At 39.1% G+C, this 21,365-nt stretch overlaps 1 protein-coding gene across 1 annotated transcript in view; it reads right to left on the bottom strand.

The window, feature by feature from the left end:
• zfpm2a (zinc finger protein, FOG family member 2a) overlaps positions 1–20,889 on the bottom strand; it is a 167,007-nt gene extending 146,118 nt beyond the window's left edge. Inside the window, exon 1 of the mRNA XM_083529853.1 lies at positions 20,576–20,889. Coding sequence (XP_083385979.1) covers positions 20,576–20,615 — 40 coding nt within the window. The 5' untranslated portion in view covers positions 20,616–20,889. The remainder of the gene's footprint in view (positions 1–20,575) is intronic.
• Positions 20,890–21,365: the final 476 nt, after the last annotated feature.

Raw genomic sequence — 21,365 nt, 5'->3', positions numbered from 1 at the left:
AGTAAGCTTATCTCTAAAGGGAAAAAAAAATATCACAATCACCACCTCCAACAACAACAACAACAACAAGAGATCGCATATTAATATTTCAGTGATAAAACCACACTTCATTAAATCCCACCATTTGAAATCAAATACGAGAAAAGCGCTGTGATTATGCCGGCATTAAATATTTATCATTCCATTATACTTTCATTAACTGGTTCATGTGCAGTTCATCATAAAAAAAGAAACTTTTAAATGAAAACTAACATGAAAACATGGTTTTTGCAGGTTTCACATTTAAAACTTTTTAAAACCTGTTTGACACCATTAAGAATGAAATTTTATACACACACACAAATACATCGTTAGCTACTGGCCTTAACCGAGTACATCTGCACTTCCCCATAGCTAGAAAATAAAATCTGTGGTACAGTCCGAGAGAGATTCGCGCCAATAACTGAAAGCTGATTGGCTGTTGGTCTTATTTGTAGTCGTAATACAGAGAATTACATTTGAACTGGCGAAAGAAAGAACTGCAACACCACGGAAACGAACAAACAAAAACATTCCAGCATTTCAGTGAGCGTTAGAGGAGGCGTTACATGGAAATCGGAAAAATGAAGACCTGTTTAACATACATTTAAGACCTGGAACGGTGATTTTAAAACTTCTTAAGCGCATTTTTTTTAAAACGGTTTAGTTTGCATTCAAAGAATTGACTGAATCAGTGAATCTGTGAATCGGAACGAAACCAAGGCAGCTTGGGTAAAGTAAATGAATGCAAGTGTGGGTGTGTGTGTGTGTGTTTGTGTGTGTGTTTAGTTAGCTACACAATTCAATTCAGTTTCTTTATCCCAGCAGGGAATGTACATTTACAGCATATTTGCACAGACATTGAACTTTTTACAATTGTAATGTGTAAAAAAATGTATGAATTCATAAATTTGTTAATTAATTAATTAATACAATTAGTTTATTTATTAATTAACGCTGATGAGTTTCATTTAAAATGACCAGCCAAACTGACCCTCATTTTCCACTAGAGAAAGAAAAATGTAAGAATTGAAATGTTTGGGGTATAAAGAATCATTTTGACCTTTTTTTTTTTTTTTTTTTTTTTTTTTTTACACAATTTCCTCGGCCAGATGGTAACACTTGGACAAGTGGAAGATAAAGGATGCCTCATCACTCACTATGATGTTCGCCTTATTTGACTCTCTTTCTATATATATTTTTCCTCCTAATAAATCTTCTCAACCTCAACCAGATGTACAAGGAACACACCTGCCCATTCAGCCAACCAAGACTAGAACCCGAGGCCCCGCCCCCAGAAAAACAAATCCTCATATTCCTTTCTTTGCCTGCCACAGGTTCATCTCAGTGTGTTATTCTGCTGTTGTAGCGCCTCTATTTTAAGGACTGATGCTTTTCAGCTTGAAAAGAGAAGTGATTTGAGTTACTGTTTTCATTCTTCTTTGCCCTGTTTTGTCAAGTTGTTTTTAAATCTGCATGACTAGCTGGCATATGATTGGCTGACTGGATTATTGGCAGAATGAATGGTTCTTCCGGAAGTACCTAATAAAGGGGATGCCGATTGTATGGACTTTGTTTGAGCTTTTACACTGGTATAGTAGAAATGCTGTATTCGTTTTATTTAATAATTTGACAGTAATGTTCTTGTTGTGGTTGCTTCCAGAAATGAAGTCTCTCTCCCTCGTTCTCTCGTTCTCTCTCTTTCTTTTCATTCTTGATATCTCAACTCTACCTACACACAGAGCATGAAAATTTCACACATGGCCACAGTGAGGTTTTAGTCTTGGGCAGAGCAGGTAGCTGATTTCACACCGGTGTGTGTCCAAGTGTGTACATACACACGTGTGTGTACATGTGTGTGTTTCTTTTCTGCAAAAGCAGGCCACTTCTAATCCACTGAGTGTGGAAAAGGCCTGGAGCTAGGCTTTCGCTCGGGCCGTCCTCACAAAGCTAACATTCTGTGTGAGGATCCTGGACTGCAGGAAGCTTCCGAATCCTACATATTGTCCATCGATGTTTTGAGTGTGGTGGTGGGGGTCCGTATGGTTGGGAGTAGAGAGCAGGGGAGTATGTGGTTTAGAGTTATACCAAAACAATGAAGCGACGTTGTAAAAAGAAATTAATAAATGTAAAAAATTCTGATTCCTTTTAGGATTTGAATCTGTTTTATTCTTAAAACACTTACTGGACGTATACGTAAAAAAAAAAAAAATTACTTTAACAAATGTATTTTTCTACATTTCTTCTTTTACGGTACGTGAAATTGTTAAAAAAAAAAAAAATGGCGGAAGTTCGCCGTGTTTTTTTTATATCACTTTTCTTTGGTGCTTCAGCGTAATTTTCTTTTAAGCACAAATTTGGCTGAATATCCCATTGAAACCTACAGCCTCTAAACAAATTTACTACTGCTGTAGCGTCAATAACCACATATTCATTAAATGGACGAAGGATTTGGGACACATCACTTTTCCAGCCATATCTGATTCTTCCCTGAAGTGTTGAAAAGGACGTCATTGGATTCGGTTAAATGAAACGTTCCCTTCGTTAGAACTAGAAGACCCGAACCTGTTCCAGCATGACGATGCCCCTGTGCACAAAGCCAGCTCCGTGAAGATCTGCTTTGCATGAGTTGGAGTGAAAGATCTTCAATGACCTGCTATACTGAACTCCTTTTTGATGCATTGGAACCGCTGACTGCACCCCAGGCGTCATCCTGAATGAGCACAAATCTCCAAGTGCACTCCAGAAATCTAGTGGAACATCTTCCCAGAAGAGTGGAGGTTAATGATAGCAGCAAATGGTGTATTTCCTTGTATAAGCCATTTTTAAATACCGAGATTGCTCGAGTGTTTTTTCTAGGAGCCGATTTACAGCATAGTATATGAAGTAATGAGAAAAAAAAAGAAAAAAAAACCTCAACACACACGCAAGACGTTTTTAAGACTGTCGGAATAAAGGGCTATTCTCTGAGCCACACCGTATCTCAGATGTGAACTGAAGAGGCTTTGAACTTCAATGCGGAGACGCAATCTCTGAAATCCTAAAGCGTATAAAATATTGAAGGGGGGTAGTAGGAGAAGAAGGGACATTGTCGCAAAAGGAAACGGCGAGCGAAACTGCGATAAGCTCACAGAAGAAGGAGCGGAGATGAAACGCCTCTTTAAACAAAGATAGACGTGTCCATATCCAAACAAAGCTGCAATCGGCGTGAGGGTGCGCGATGATCCCGAGGAAAGTGCGAACGCCATACGAAGTCGCTCGTCTCCGCTCGTTGACCTCGGCAGCCGTAATGACGCGCACCTTAAGACGTTCCTGGAAACGTTCCTCTGTCAAACTTTTCTTTGACTAACTCTGTAAAGAAAGTTATTTTTCGGAGTTTTTTTTTTTCTTAATTTAAATCCTTTAATGATAAATTGTTAAAGAAGGACGCCAGATCCTGTTTTTGTTTCAGATAATGGAGCCTGTTGAATAGATTTTGATTCGAAGGTGCTAAAACCCAGATGATGCGACCGTTTAATATGTTCCGCGTCGAGAAAGAGAGAGACTTCTGAGCTGCTGCCTGGTGATAATTTGCTTCTTTTATTCTATCTGTTCAATTGACAATTGAAGGCGAAGGATAAGAACAAAGTTCTGGGAGTCGGTGAAGTGGTTTTCTTTACGCTGTGTGCTTTTTTTCCGAACTGAAGGATTGCGAAACATTTCAGAAAAGGATTGCGGGAGAAAAAAAAAATCAAGGCCGAGGGGGATTTGAAGTACGATCGGATCGACAGTACATGGTATTCGTTCATAACATATCGATCTTTTTTTTTTATTATTAACAGTGTCCAATTTTGTGTTCTGTGTTCGGATGCCATGTCGTGGCAGTTAACATCTCAAAAATAAGTTGAATTTCAATTCAATTATGTTAGAAAAATTACACAATTATTTGGTTTCATATAATAAAAGAAATGATACTAAGAAATGAATAAAAGTTGAGAAAATTTTCATTTACAACACTGATGCTAAAAATACTGAAAACCAATACTAAGATTCACCGATACACAATTGTTCTTTAACATATTTTTACTAAAAAAACTTTTATATTGGTCATCCCATTCCATAATTAGTGTCCATTTGCTTGTTATAAAAACCTCAATTATAAGAAGATATTTCACTAGATTTTGAGTGTGCTTGTGGAGATTTGTGATAAAAAATAAATAAAATTTTATTGGTAAAAATTATAATAAGGTCTAATTTTATCTAATTATTAATTCTTTAAATTTGTATTAACTTTTTTTAAACAATTTTATATTTATGTATTTAAATATATTATATAGTTTCAATATATATATATATATATATATATATATATATATATATATATATATATATATAGAGAGAGAGAGAGAGAGAGAGAGAGAGAGAGAGAGAGAGAGAGAGAGAGAGAGAGAGAGAGAGAGAGAGAGATAGATAGATAGATAGATAGATAGATAGATAGATAGATAGATAGATAGATAGATAGATAGATAGATAGATAGATAGATAGATAGATAGATAGATAGAATTGAATTTTTTTCCCAGTTCAAGAAAAAAATCCAAACCTAATTCTAATCGTTTTTATTTATTGGATTATTTATTTATTTCTCCTCATATCACAGCAATACAAGTCGAACACCAATCCCTAATCTTGGGGAAACAATGTACACTAGAAAATATGTTCTGCTCTATAAGCTGCTGCTTGTCAGTGTCTGTCTTTACTATTAAAAAGAAAAACACGATTTCTCCTGACATAAGTTTTTTATGGTGACTGTTCCCAGTCGAGGCACATCGTTCTCATGCAGAGATTTATCACGAAGTAAAGTCGATGCATACGCAGAACAGCCGAGCTCCTCCACGTGCGCCAAGGAGAAATGAAATATGGCCGATGTTGTAAAACATCTGCTGGCTCTGTAACCTCTTCCTCTCAGAGCGGCACCGCGGTCTGCTCCCTGACTGACGGCGAAGGGGGGGCGTGGGGGGGGGGATTCGAGGGAGGAAGATAGACGTCTGTGACCTTCGTGTCCTTCTTATTTGCTTGGTTTCCTCTCCGCTTCAATCTGAGCATCATCAGATCCCGAAAGAACTGTCAAACGTCTGTGTGTAGGTGTGTGTGTGTGTGATGGAAAGGGGGGGACTGAGCATCAATCAGTCAGGCCTTAGCGTTTTTTATCGCCAGGCTTTTTGCAGCTCTTCCTTCTTATCACCTGACCCAGTTGTTCTGCTCTTCCAGTGGCTTAAGGTGGAACTTCTTAGAAAGATGGTCCAAAAAAACCCCCAAAAAAACTTGCAACTTCTCACAACTTGCAGGTCGTGCGAACACTTCCTGTGATTCATAAATCATTCTGACTGCGCTCGTTATCCTTTGTAATTCACAACGCGATGCCTACTAAGCGTTTTTTCCGATGTCCCGGCTGTTGATTGCTCGGACCTGATTGGCCAGAAGGCGTGGATTTACTTTCTAGAACAGCAGCTGGCACACTAGTTTCGAGTGTTAACGCGAAACGGCGTCACGCAAAATCCATAAATAGGATCAAATACAAGGTCACCGTAGCAGGAAGGAGTCTCCAGTGTCAGTGAGGTAAAGCTGAGCATTTTAATTAGATGGAGAGATTTGGGTTTTCTCAGTGACATTAAAAAAAGTGCTCCACGGCACAACTTTAACTGTAGCTACACTATATGAACAAAAATTTGTGGACACGTGACCTTAAGATAAGAACTTGAAAAAACTGACGTGCTCGTTCTTTTGTGCTCTTTCACCCACAAGGACTTTAATAATACCAGGTACTGATGTAGGTGAGGTGAGGAGGCCTGGGGTTCAGTCAAAATTTTAAAAATGTCAATTTCAAAGTTTAGTAAGGTTGAGCTCAATAGCAGGCCACTCAAGATCCACTTCAACCAATGGAAAGCAGATCTTCATGGAGCTGGCTTTGTGCACAGGGGCATCATCATGCTGGAACAGTTTAAATTCAAAGACCTCCTATACAGTTGTTTGTCTTTTCTTGTAGCAGTTTTTGTAACAGGTGTCCCCAATACTTTTGGCCATAAACAGTAAGTGTATTAGTGATTTTAAACAGCACCTTGTCCTTGATGCGTTTCCTTGTTTATTCCGTGCTGCTGTGATGATCTGGCGGAGCGTTCCAAATTCCCCGTGCTGAAGCAAAGAAAATGACGTAAAAAAAAAAATGCTGATGCTTTGTCACGTGAGATTTTCCAGCCTGGTGTTAAAATGCAGTCTTAAATACAAATCCAAGCTGAGAGGCTGCCTGTTTAATCCTCCTGCAGCACCTATCTGTGTGTGTGTGTGTGTGTGTGTGTGTGTGTGTGTGTGTGTGTGTGTGTGTGTGCCATAGTGCCCCCCCAGTTAAAATTCACATCGTCATCATCTGGGTGATGTCATTTGGATTTGTTCAAAAAGTTGTGAAAAATGGAAAACTTTCAAGCTTTCATTCGGAATTTTTAAAACGGAACGCACGGTCTGTGGCCAAAAGTATTGGGACACCTGGCTTTTCCACTTACGCAGGCGTTTCTCACCTCACGAACGAATTACGTTCCGAACGACCGTTCGTACCACGAGTTTGTCCGTAGGTTGTTACTTTGTTCGTTATTGACTTCGCATATCTCCTAATGATGTAAAAGCTAAATACAAATACTGTCGAATAAACAATAAAAATACTAAAACAAATCGAAATATTTTGTATTAAGTAATAAAAAAAAAAAATAAAAAAAAAGATTAATAATAAAAAAACGAAAATTAATTAAAACATTTTATTCACCGAGTCCTAGCTAGCGGGTGCTCTCCTCCGTTTTAAAGTTTTCCGACTCCGAACAAATTTTACTTTGAGGACGGGTTTGTTCGTATCGGCGAAAGTTTGTAAAGTGAGGAGCGTCTGTCCAGTATGTGGTTTACCACGAAGTTGAAGCTACACAATTGTGCAGGATTTTCTAAAATATCTTAAAAAGAAATTCTACTTGAAAATGTATTGGGTGGAAAATAAATGTAAAAATATATATATATTTTTTTTATTTGCACTGTGTGCCAATGTACGATTATTAGTATTAGTAGTGCTAGTAGTACATTACAAACTCTAATGGAAAGTTAGCAATAGTCTGTCTCTTGCAAAAAAAACAAAAAAAAATTTCCAGTCTTAAAAAAATTCCTAAAAGTAAAAAAATGTAAATGCTCTTGAAACCCCGCGCTATACGCACCTGGAAACACCTAAAGTGTCCTACATTTGCATACCGGCACCTGATTAGCTCTTTTGTTGTATGATGCAATAACTCCTGTGTCGTGTTCAGTGACAGCACACTAAATCCCCTCTAATGTGATTTTATGTTCTTTCGACATCTTAAAAGAACGTGGGAAAAGCGTCTGAGTGCTCTGAAATTATTATTTTTTTAAATATGATCACACTATTTGACAGAAATCTATAATAAAAATATTAAATAATATTTTCATAACAAATGTACAATTCTTACAATTGTACGGAATCATACTGTATCGTTTGAGCTGGCATGTATTCCTTTGTCACTGTGTGTGCGTGCGTGTGTGCGTGTGTGTGTGCGCGCGCGTGTGTGTGTGTGTGTGTGTGTGAACATGCGTGTGTAAGAAGTCATGAGCCAAATCAGCCCAGGACCCAATATCCATATTCATTTCATGCAAAGATTGCGGTTGATAAAAATGGCCGATAAACACACACACACACGCGCGCGCGCGCACTGACCGCGTGCATTGTAGGCTAACCAAACACGCTTAATTGAGTCGCATCTGCACAGCCTGGGCAAGGTGAAAGGTGGATGTGCAAGTGTAATGATTGAATTGGTGCTGGTGTGTGTGTGTGTGTGTGTGTGTGTGTGTGTGTGTGTGTGTGTGTGTGTGTGTGTGTGTTTATGCGTCTACCCTCTTTCGCTCGCTCTCCATTCGGCTGGGGCCGAACTCGCAATGTTAAACGAGGCGAGTGTGTCCCCGAGGCAGAGAAGCAGCGGGAGAGGGGGAAGAAAAAGTCTTCTCTTGTGCTCTGAGGACGATGAGGGATATGATGATGTCGGAGAGACAGACAGTGAGAGAAAGAGAAGCGGACTCGCTTTGGTGTGGTTACCAGGAGTGTTTTATCTCGTACATTATTCACCAAGGAGTCTTTCGTTTGTTTTTACTGAGAAACTACAATATAGAGAAACTGCTTTAATGCAAAAAAAATATTATTTAATCACACAAAAAAAAAACCATTTGAGCTTCTATGTTCTATGTATTAACGTTAGTATGTGAAATTTGGAGCATCTTAGTGACGACGTGGGTTTTCAACGAACAGTTTCAGTTTTCAGTTTCACGTATATATTTGTTTTATTGATTTACGTATTCGAACAGAAACCTCAGAAGTACGTTAGCTAGGTTCTTGCTAGCATGAGTGATGTGTATTTGCATTGTTGAGACAGTGAACTGCATAATACTGTTCATGCTGTAGGCAGCCATTTTGATGGGATCACATGTTGGTTAAGGAGACACAAGTTACCAAGCCGGGATTCCTAGTCAGAGGAGTGAAATTACGAGTTGCAACATACAGTTTGATACTGGGTTTTTTTTGTTTTTTTTTTATGAAGTAAACTCCGCCCAGTACCTCGTCTCATATCGTCACATATATAATTGCCAAATTTGTAGCAATATGAGTCTGAGGTTAATGATGGAGTTTTGCAGTGGAGTTTTGCGTTCATACATTTTCTTTATACGTCATTCCATTCATTCATCCTTAGTAAGTGCTGGACAAGGACGTGGTGGATGATTGGTGGATGATGGGAATTCTGGCTGGAAGGCAAGAATACATCCGGGATGGGATGTCAAACTATCATGGGGCTGTGCGTAGACATACTCATCCCCTTAGTCATTCAATTACACACTCATTCCATTCTCTTACTCGCACCCATTAAATTACACACTCATTCACACACTCATCCATTCTCTCATTCATTCAATTATTCACTCATTCACACACTCATCCTTTCTCTCATTTATTAATTACTCACTCATTCACACACTCATCCATTCTCTCACTCATTCAATTATTCACTCATTCACACACTCATCCTTTCTCTCATTTATTAATTACTCACTCACTCATTCACACACTCATCCATTCTCTCACTCATTCAAGTATTCACTCATTCACACACTCATCCATTCTCTCACTCATTAATTACTCACTCATTCACACACTTATTTACAAACGTATTTATTGTCTTACTCACACCATTCAATTACTCACTCATTCATTCTCTTACTTGTTGAATTATTTACTCGTTCACACGTTCATTCTCTCTCTCATTAAATCGCTCACTCATTCACACCTTTATTTAAAAACATTCCTTCTCACACTCATTTAGTTACCAACTCATTCACACACTCATCCATTCTCTCTCTCACTCATTCACACACACATTTTCTTACACTCATTCACACCATAGCAAAACTCGACGTGAAGAACATCTGAAGTAAACGCAATGGAACCCAAGCAAAGTATCAAATGCGAGACTCATATTTAATCAACATTGTAATAAAAAAACACTCTACACTGTGTACTTTTATAAACACACAATGAGCCCTGACCTCAAACCCCAATGAGCCCTTTTGGATAAACTGGACTCCTCACCAAACATCTGTCCCTGATCTCACTAATGTTCTTGTAGCTGAATGATCCCCAAAATCATGCTCCGAAATCTAATGGAAAGACTGCAGAAGAGTGGAGGACTAAATCAAGAACGGAATGGTCACATGTCCCGAAACATTTAGCTGTAAATCGGATTCAGACAATCTTTCATTTTGTCAATATTCTCAAATACGACATGTCACGTCACATATTCCACAGAACAACACAGCGGCGCTTCTTTCCTGGAGATTACACTCCAGCAATCTGCACTTTGTTCTGCTTTTAAAAGGACGTACTTGAGCCGGAGCTCCACTCCAGGCCTTTTCCTCTAACGTCGATATTTAAATCGCACTCAGATCTCTGTTGTGATCTCTTTATTTTTTGGTAAAAACAACGATGGGGTGATGAGAGCGCAACAGAAAAACAGCAATCGATGATCTCGGGGAGTGTAAGCTAGATTCCTAAGCAGTTTGCCCGCAAGATAAGATAAACTTCTTTTGACCCGAGAGATGAAGTTGCCATGGCGATCACAGAAGTCCACTCTAGCGCCCCGATAGCGCTGATTAATTAATACCAATATCGATCGGCCGGAGCGCGAGACGAGGCTGTTAAACCGTGAATGCTGAAAGTCAATTGGTGCCGGCGGCAAGCCGGGTCGCTGATATCACGTGCTTAAACGGGGATTCTTGAACGCGGTTGTGCGGTTTGATCTGGACAATCGCGTACTTATGGTTGGGGAGGTTGAGAAATGAAGCCAAAGCCTCGGCAAACAGAGACGGACAATCCAAAGTTTACATTTACATCTTTGCCACTTATGATGTTGCGAACTTCTGACTATCACAGGACTGGCAAGAATTTGAAGAAAACTCTTTCTCTTTCCATCATGGCACCTGTTAGTTGGTAGGAGGCAGCAAGTGAACATTCTGCCCTCGAAGTTGACGTGTTAGAAGCGGGGAAAAACGGGCGAGCGTAAAGATTTGAGCGAGTTTGACGAGGGACAAATTGTGACGTCTAGACGACTGGGTCAGAGCATCTCCAAAACTGCAGCTCTTGTTGGCTGTTCCCCGATCTGCAGTGCTCAGTATCTATCAAAAGTACTCCAAGGAAGGAACAGTGGTAAACCGGAGACAGGGTCATTGATGCATTGATGTTAATGACGAATCAGGATTGTTTTGGAAGCAAAAAGGAGACCAACACAATAACAGGCAGGTTGTCATAATGTTATGCCTGAGCGCTGTCATACTCTATTTACGTTTATGACATATGGCAGATGCCCTTATCGAGAGTGACTTTTATCTCATACACTTCACAACTAAGCATCTAAGGGGTTAAGAGCCTTGTTTAGGGACTCAGGAGTGACAGCTTGGCGTGGCTGGGATTTGAACTCATGACCTTCGGATCCGAAGTCCAAATAAGCTACAACCTCCCTGTACAGTGTACAGTGTTTTGGTGTAACAAGCTTTCACACAGCGGGTGCCACCGACATGCAAACGCACCAGTTTCCTTTGTTCCAGTCCGAGACGTCAAAGTCGCAGCCAAACAAAACATCAAAGCCTAGAGCAAAACAAAAACGTCCTCCGAGTCCTGGGCTGAGGAAATGACTATTACGGCTCACGTGGTTGGGTGCTGTGTGAGGCCTGAGAACACTCGAGTGAGTGGAGGTCCTAGTCTCTGAAACATCAGAGAAGTTGAAAACCGGCCTTGTGCATGTGGGAATTATGTAAAGCCACTGCATTACATTTGATTTGTTCTAAAAAAAAAATCAGAGAATGCAGTTCGAGCAAAAAAAACACAAACATCAACAGTCAAGATTTTTTTTAGATCCTTCATGTCCAGCAATAGTACGAAAACAGTAAGAAAACATTTTCTTCTAGTCCGTCCCACTGTAGCTTTCAGAATCCTGTTCTTGGTTGACCCGAACGAAAACTTCTTCTCCCAGATCCTGTACAACATCGATGTTTTGTGTGTTCTTAGTTGCTTTTCTACTCATCACACGTGTACAGAGTGGCTATTTTTAGTTACTGCTTTCCTGTCAGTTTATTATTATCGCCTCCAACACTAGATGTGAACATTACCTGAAGCTCTTGACCTTTACTTGCATGATATACATGTCTTCTGCTGATGACTGTCTGGTTGGACGAGCGCATGATCGTCAGCATGTAGAAGATGGTGAACTGTTGTTATGAACAGAGCAATGAATAATAAATAACAGACACATCGGGCTGCTACTCGCTTTATAATGCGTTACAAACCCTACATCCACTATATGAAGAAAAGTATGTGGACACCAGAGTTTTCCAGCCGTATGTGGTTCTTCCTAAACCACAAAAAAATAGGATGTCGTAGCATTACGTTTTCCCTTCACTTAAACTAGACCTAAACATGTTCCAACATGAAAATAGCACAGCTTTATGAAAATATGCTTTACATGGGTTGGAGTGGAAGATTTAATGTAACCATAGAGCTCTGACCTCATACCTACCAGGGTTGCAAAAATCCAGGCATTTTCCAAACTGGAAACTTTCAATGGGAATTAACAGGAATATCTGGGAATTAACAAGAATTAATCGGAATGAACTGGGTGATCTTAGTTAAAACAACCAGATTTAATGCAATTTCAGTAGAACGTCTACCCTTATTGAGACCACGCCCCCTACATGCACTGCACATTCCTCCATAACACAACACACGTCATTTCTTGAATCCTGCACACAAAATAATGTCCAAAAAATGCCCATCTTGGTGAGTGTTCAAGTAAATTACATAAATATTATACAAAAACTTAAGAAAAAAATGTGATTTTTCCGAAAATCTGTCTTAGTTTGCAAAATGGTTTATGTTTATTTATGTTTGTATATGATACGAGTTATATACATTTCTCCAACTTTAATGAATTCCAACAAATAAATTGGAACACTGACTGCACCCCCAGGCCTCCTCACCTCACCTACATCAGCACCTGACTATACCACCACCCTTGTGGTGTGAATGATCATCTCCACAAAATCTAGTGAAGCATCTTTCCAGACGAGTGGAGGTTTATACACCAGCAAATGGCGACTAAATGTGGAATGGGATGTTCAGAAAGCACATCAGAATCCGTACAGCTGTATTCACGATGTTAGCAATCAGCATTACTTAGGAGTAACGTGAATCTGAATGCTTTGGGGAGTGTTGCGAGCGTGTTAGATGCTTATGAAAAGTCTTTGATGGGCAAACGGAGGCAGGGGCTATAAATAGAGCTGGGGGATATATTGTGAGAGGATTCTGACTCACGGGATTCTTTACAGCCGAATTCAGGAAAAAGGAAGATAAAGTGGAAACTATGGCCGGAAGTGACCTCGATCACCTTTTTGAAAGCAGTGCCCACTGCCCATCGCCCTCTGCTTTTTTTTTTAAGGAAGAAAAAAAAAAAAGCACATTGCAGACATATTTCTACCAGGCGTTGAATTTTTCCAGCTGCGTGCCTGACACCGTCCCCTATATAACACGCCGCTCACGAGCGTTCGGGTTTTTCCGACCGGACGTGCCGTCACTGCAGAGCAGGCGCCCGGCGATAATAATAACAATAAAAACAAATAATCTCAAATGAATAGGCGGGTGAGATAAAAAAATGACAAATTGTCTTGATAGCGCTCGGCTTCGCATTTGCATAGCTCATTTGCATAGCTCATTTGCATGGGATAATATGGCGGCCTGTCGAGCGCACAGACGCTGAGGGAGACGCTGCTTTCCCCCGAGCGAGAGCTGAGCCCGTGCTGGGTGTCAGCAGATGCCACCGGGAAGCGAGTGCACTCGGTGCGACGTAAATGGAGATGGGAGACTCATTGGCGGTGTAGGAAGCGCCACTTCAGCACGATCTCTGGTTGAACGAGAGCCACTTTCACAGAGGACCAGATGTTGAAATCGATGCACATCATCTTTGTTCATTTTGTTTGGAAAAAACATATTTCGTAACCTCAATTTGGAAATATGGGGCTGCGAAGAAATACACAACATTCACAAATAATCAGGGGAGCACAACCCAAAACATTTACAGTGGTCACTGTAAGTGGTTCCAGAAATATCTTTGTGCATAACTTTTTGTTTACCCATCCCATATAACATTTCTTTTTTGGACTACTGACGCATTTCTCCCATTGGTTAAGTGTAGCTGGTTCCACAAAGCACTGCCTCTGCTCCAGCCAATCAGATTTATTTCAGTAATTCATCCAATCGCAATGCTCACACATTATGACATATCAATATTGTGTTAAAATATCAAGCTCAATCAAGTCACCATACACTTCTCTGGGAGTAGTGTTAAGTTTAAAAAAAAAAAAAAAAAAAGAAATTGTTATCTTTAACTAATAACAAACTTGCTAACATTTTATTTCTTGATTTTTTTATTTACTGGTTTTTATTTATTTATTACATGTTTATTGTATAGTTATACTAAATATATTGAATGCAAAAACAGTGTTTGCTTTTTTATATTAACAAAATATCAACAATTTAAAAAGAACTGAGAAAAATTTATTTAAATAATTAAATAAAAAATAAATATATATGTACAGTTTGCCATTTATTTATCATTTTTGATTAACAAATTAGGATTTACAATTGTGTAGAAGCAGTGAATTCAGGAATTCCTGTGTGTTCTCTGAAATCACACCTAAACTTCTACCCAATCACAATCCAGTATATATATATATATATATATATATATATATATATATATATATATATATATATATTTATTTATTTATTTTTTTTTACATATTTTTAACACTTGGGCTATTGTATATTGCTGTCATTTTGTAAGTAGGTCTGTATATCCTGATGCCTAAATATTATTATAAATACACAGATGCACTTTGGGCTACAAATACATTTAACTGATAATAAATTAAATTGCAGGAAGAAAATAATTTTTAAAATAAAACAGTTTAATCGATTTGAAAATGATGTCAGTCCTGCAGTTTATTAGGATGAGTCACTTACACACACACACACACACACACACACACACACACACACACACACACACACACACACACACACACACACACACACACAAGCACTATCATGCCACCCTGACATCCAATCCATTACAATAAGCATCTTAAACATACACACACACGTGCACGCACACACACTGTTATGACATCCGTTTGACGTAGGAATCCATCCATTATAATAAGCGTCTTAACCACAAACACACACACACACACACACACACACACACACACACACACACACACACACACACACACACACACAGAATTGTGCCACCCGCTCTGACATAGGAACCCATCCATTACAATAAGCATCTTAAACACACTCACACACACCCCTACAAAATGACACGTTGGCAGCCGAGTCAGCAACACACTCTGGCAGTGGCGTTTGGAGTTGTGTGTGATAAATCCCATGCAGAGATGTGAGTGTGAGCTGACAGGCCCGGCTGCGCTCTGGCGTGACATCATCGGCTCGTGTGTTACAGCGCGGACTCTATGAAGTCAGAGTGACGGATTATTACACACGCCATTACCACGAGAGAGGGGCTCACACTGCGTTGCACTACTGCACTGCACTACTGCACTACTGCACTGCACCTGGCTCTTCCATCATCTACAGTACACACAGTTCTGAGCATCGCTGGAAATTGATAGTGATAGAGCATTAAGAACTTCCGTGTGTGTGTGTGTGTGTGTGTGTGTGTGTGTGTGTGTGTGTGTGTGTGTGTGTGTGTGTGTGAATGTGTTGTGTTTAAAAAATTGGGGGAAAATCTGGGGACTTTCTAACTTTTCCAAATGATTATACCACGATCCACATATACGTGTGTGTAAATAGATATTTGCATTATTATTATAATTATTATGACTATTATTATTATCATTATTATTGGCTAATTATAATGATTTTAAACCCAAACTGTAGAATTTGATCTAAAATGATTTATTAATTTATTACTATTATAATACAATAAAAACCATAATAATGCAGAAAAATATTAAAAAATTATACCCAAAAAAATTAATTATTATTCATATTACAGAATTCCGGGACCTTTCGCCTGATTATTGAGAGTTTAAAAACAAAAACAAATAAATAAAAAAAATAGATCGTACCAACAGATAATTAAAGTATAATGAAGCAATTCTGTATTCTTTCTGGTTGAGTAAATAATCCGAGAGATCAAAAACGTTTGGTTTTATCGAATATCAAATTATTGCTGATATCCGCGATACATTTATCCGAAATATATGCAAATATGTAGTAATCTTTTTAACAATTGTTTAATAAATGAATAAAGCGTTTACATGTGCCAAGCGCAGAACATCATGAGATATACAGTATAAGGAAAAATCTTGTGGACACCTTCCACATTTAGCCTCATTTGTTGTTATAATTCCTTTCATTCTTCTCGGATAATGTTCGATTTTGGAGTGTGGTTGTGGAGATTTTGTGCTCATGCAGACACGAGGGTGTGAGTAAAGTCAGGTACTGATGTAGGTGAGGTGAGGAGGTCTGGGGGGCAGTCAGTCTTCACATTCTTCCCACAGGTGTTTAATAGTGTTGGAGCTCTATAGCAGGAGATCTTCCACTTCCAGCCATTCAAAGCAGATCTTCATGGGGTTTTTGCACAGGGGCATCATCATGCTGGAACAGGTTTGGGTCTTCTAGTTGAAATGAAGCTTGGTGAAGAACCATATGACTTATGAAATGAGGTGTCCCAAAGCTTTTGCCCATACAGTGTGTTACACAACAAGTCAGACACTACCAAGTGTGATGTTGCCATACTGAAGGCATTTCTTTGTCTTTCCTAAAGTCTACAATTGTTTGCGTGTTCACTGATGACGTCATGCTTTTTATGAGTTACTGTACGTTTAGAATCCGGAAACAGAAAGAAACGGAAATTCCTTTGGAACTGCGAATGCTTACATACAAACATCTAGACTATTTTTCGACTTTATACTTCATAATTCATAAAAAAAAAAAAAACGAAAATATTTTATAATTCTAAAATATTCTAGTGTTAGTGCCTCTGTAGAACAAATAAAAAAATCAATACATTTCACTTAGAAAGAATGTTTGGGTTTCAACCGCTGCTCCTTTGCACGCCTCTGTTTTCTTACAGCTTCCCAGAAAACTTGCTGACCCTGGAAACTCCTTCGATATTAAATAATGTGCTACTTACAGAAAACCAATCACCTTTCATAGGTTTTCTCATGTCTTTCTCTATTTGCTCATATTTAGGCTTAGATAATACACTTACTATAGAAACAATAACGCATTCCAGTAAAAGTATACTGAGACCTGCACTGGCTTACAAAAAAGAAAATAAATTAAATAATCAAGCGACGATCAGATCATATCGACCAATCAGGGTTGAGATTTTAGAAGTGCTGCAGTGTAAATCTACATGCACGTGCAAGTCCTTCATACGCTAATGCTCGTGACCTTCTGCCTCATACGCTCCTGCATGAAAAGGAAAGAATGATGAGGTTGGAAATAAATATCTTGGAATAGCTTTCTTTTCCCTCAATGAAACGATGAAACCGGGGTTCATCATTCTATCGCACATATCCGTGTTGCGTCTTTGATGTTTTTGGCTGCTTTCCAGGATTAAAACAGACTAAAACTGGCATCTGTGCACATCTGGGTGCAGCCTTTTTCTGAAATAAACAGTATCAAAGAAACTGATGCAGAAGATGATAACATTTGTAAAAGACCTGCAATACAGTAGCGGAAGCGATGGGGGCGATGTTGCACACTTACACACACTCACTGCAAGATAGCATGTATTGGGATAATGTCAGATTTTGACATGATGGAGATGCGTTCCCATGACGTCGTTACTGAAATATATTGTAAGTGGAGACATGGCCTGGCCTACGCAGGAGTCTTAAAGAATCGTGACCAGTATGTGGTTGTATACTGTCATTTGTTAATAATGTTAATAATTGAACAAAATTAAAGTATATAATTTACAGTAGTGTATACGCAGCTATGAAGCATACGAGTGAACTTTAAAATATTTGGACAAATTTATCGGCTTGTCATTGTACGATCAAAAAAAGATCGTAACTCGGACATCATCTGTGCACATACATAAATATATATAAATGTTTTCTAGGGTTAGTACATATTTATATAAGTACTATACATAAATATATAGTTCTTTAATTGTGTATGTCTCTGTGTTTATAGATCATAATTTTTATTTAGACAGGCGCATACAAAAAAAAAAAATCATTTTAATTTATTCGATTTATTGCAAACCTGTAAAACACGCAAATAAAAATAAACTCTTTCCATTCGCATTCTAAAAAAAAATCAAAAAAATAAGTATTCGGAAAAATAATTCGTAGTATTTGTGGCACGCAATGAATACGATATAATAGTCAGAGACAGTAAAGAAATCAGATGCAAAGGGGAAAAAAATCAAGGTGTGACGAAAGGAGAAAGAGAAAAAATAATAATAATTTATCATGCCATTATCGGAAAATCCGAGGCGAGCTAATCAAGGAGCACTGAGTGACTATTTTTTGCCTTATCATCCAAAGTGGTGGAAACGGAGAAGGGCTGAATTATCAGGCGGCTGCAGATTGCCAGCCCGGAATTTTAATGGTAATAATCGGGGGGCCTGTGATGGTATATCTGGCAGCTCCTATCTTTCCCATTATCGCCTTCTATCTCGCCGGCCATCGGAGCAAATTAATGGCGCTCTTTCGCCATCTCCTTTTTTTATCGCCGCTCCGAGAGCCACCCCGGGGGGATAGGAATAAGCAAAAATATTAAAATGCTGCATAAATCACAATTGAAGATAACGGGCGGCCTGAAAGTTGTGTGAAGAGGGGGGGGGGGGTATGATGATGATGAGGTGCTGGGTGTCAGGGCCTTTTTCGTCCTTCAGGATGATTCTGCAGCGGTGACTTTCCTCTACTATGAAATTATATCTCCTTTATTTCAGATTTTGTACGCCGTACGACTCTCGTACACTCTGTGTGTGTGTGTGTGTGTGTGTGTGTGTGTGTGTGTGTGTGTGTGTGGGTGTGTGGGTGAGTGTGTTAGTCCCACTATACATCATTGCACTCCCCTTTATTCTTTACACCTCATCTCATCATCCCAAACACATTTAACAGTGAAATTGCTCACAGCCGTATCAGAAAGATGGACTGGAGCGTTACTGATCGAGAGCATGTCCTCGCCGTCTGGTATTCCGGATTCACGTCGGTGCTGTGAGCATTTCATACAGACTCCTTGTTCTTGTCAATTCGTAAAGCACCGAACTTCACGTCCAATAAATCTCAGAGTCTGAGGTTAACTTTTGAGCTTTTTTACACAACAGTTCACACAAAAAATCGAATGCGTTTTACGTGAAACAAATTGATGCACAGAATCCAGACTGTACGCATGTCTGAATGCAAACACAGAAGTAGGAAGCAAACTTACACACACACACACACACACACACACACACACACACACACACACACACACACACACACACACTTCTACAGCTTCAAGACTACTGTAACACGATCAGTGAGAGCACAGAGTCGAGGAGTCCTGCGGGAGAGTTTAACCGGTCCCTCAAAACAAACCAGTACACACACGTGCACACACACACACACACACAAACACAGATAGACTTTCTACAGCTTCAAGTCTACTGTAACACAATCAGCAAAAGGACAGAGGACTCAAGGAGTCCTGCGGGAGAGATTAACCTGTCCTCAAAACAACCCAGAACACATAAAACACACACAAACACACACACACACACACACACACACGCTCCCTTTAAGGCCAAACATCAAACATGACAAAAGCATCTAAGTGCATCTAATCTCACCAATCACTCGATCACAAGCCTAACGCACTAAATTAATTCAATTAAATTTAAAAAAGGCATTTTATACACAATTAATTGTATATTTCATATCTGAGGTTAATTGCAAGAAACAGATGATGATAAAAGAAAAAAGTCTAAACATCTTTCAGCTGTTTTACGTCATGTTTCTGAGCGTTTTAGAAGATCGCGGTACAAAATAAAAAAAATAATAAAAAACCAAGGAAAATAGTTTTACACTGATTTTGCTAAATCAAACAGATGTGAAATGTAGTGGTCATAATAATAATAATAATAATAATTAAAGGAAAAGGAAAATATTATTATTATTCAGTTTTTGTATTGCCATAATGAAGTGTTTATAATAATAATAATAATAATAATAATAATAATAATAATAATAATAATACAATTAAATAATGATAGTAATACTAAAAATGTCATTGTATTATATTCCTGATTATCATATAATACAATAATAATAATAATAATAATAATAATTATTATTATTATTATTATCATTATCATCATCATCATCGCTGAAGTTTTCTCATCTCCCAATGATGTGTCTGTGTGTGTGTGTGTGTGTGTGTGTGTGTGTGTGTGTGTGTGTGTGTGTTCTCCATTCTATAAATGTATTTAAATAGGACGTTTCCTCCACAGCACGTGACCACTAGGCTTTCAACTCCTCCAGCATAAATACTTATTATTTAAAGTGTATATTACAATTAAATAATAAATAAATATAAACAATATATAAAAATAATAAAATAAAATAAAATAAAGTCTTTGTTGGACTCTGAAATGATGCCCGGATCTCACACACTACTGAACTGTAACACAGTGTTGCAGGTTTAATCCACACGGAAAAACAAAACTAACAAATAAACAAACAAATAAACAAACAGCAGCAGCAGCAGCAGCACAGAGTCTCAGCTCTCAGCAACTTGTCCGCTTTTCTTTTCTCCTTCATTTCTTTCTAAACCAACTTTTTTTTCTGTTTGAGATAAACGGAGCTGAACCCGAATTATGAAACAGGAGTAAATTAAAGGAAGGCACTTACGTTTAATCTGCCGCGGGTTGCTCTGCTTTCTGCGGGACATGGCTGCTGGGAAGCCGGTGCTAACGGGGACACCGAGCCGGGCGACGGTGCATCCAAGAGCCGGAGAGTCGCTGGAGAAGAGCGGGAGGGGAGAGAAGGGAGTGAAGGCGTGTGTGTGTCGTGCGCACTGTTTCTTCTTGTGCCTCTCCTTCTACTCCTCCTTCTCTCTCTCTCTCGCTCTCTCTCTCGCTCTCTCTCTCGCTCTGAGGTGAGGGAGTGAGGGAGGGACGCTGCACGGTGCGCCGCTCCGCCGGAACTGACTGAGGAGGTGAAGGCGTTTCGCGGTTTTGTTTTTGAAGATAAGGTTTGGGCCTCGCCGCGCACCGTATACGAACTTTACTTTAAACTGCGCGTGCGGTCCAAATACTGGCAACACAATTACACCATGGATTTACAGTAGATTATAGTAGTCTGTCTGTATGTCTGTCTGTCTGTGTGTCTGTCTGTCTGTCTGTCTGTCTGTCTGTCTGTGTTTGTCTGTCTGCCTGTCCATCTGTGAGTGTCTGTCTGTGTGTTTATCTGTCTGTGTCTGTCTGTCTGCCTGTCTGTCTGTCTGTCTGTCTGTGTCTGTGTGTTTATCTGTCTGTCTGTCTGTCTGTCTTTGTCTGTGTGTCTGTCTGTCTGTCTCTGTCTGCCTGCCTGTCTGTCTGTCTGTCTGTCTTTGTCTGTGTGTCTATCTGTCTGTGTGTTTGTCTGCCTGTCTGTCTGTCTGTCTGTCTGTCTGTCTGTCTGTCTGTCTGTCTGTGTTTGT

Source organism: Silurus aristotelis, assembly GCF_946808225.1.
Source record: "Silurus aristotelis genome assembly, chromosome: 25".
Classification (NCBI taxonomy): Eukaryota; Metazoa; Chordata; class Actinopteri; order Siluriformes; family Siluridae; genus Silurus; species Silurus aristotelis.
Note: the sequence above shows the minus strand (reverse complement) of the source record. Positions and strands in the feature narration are given on the sequence as shown.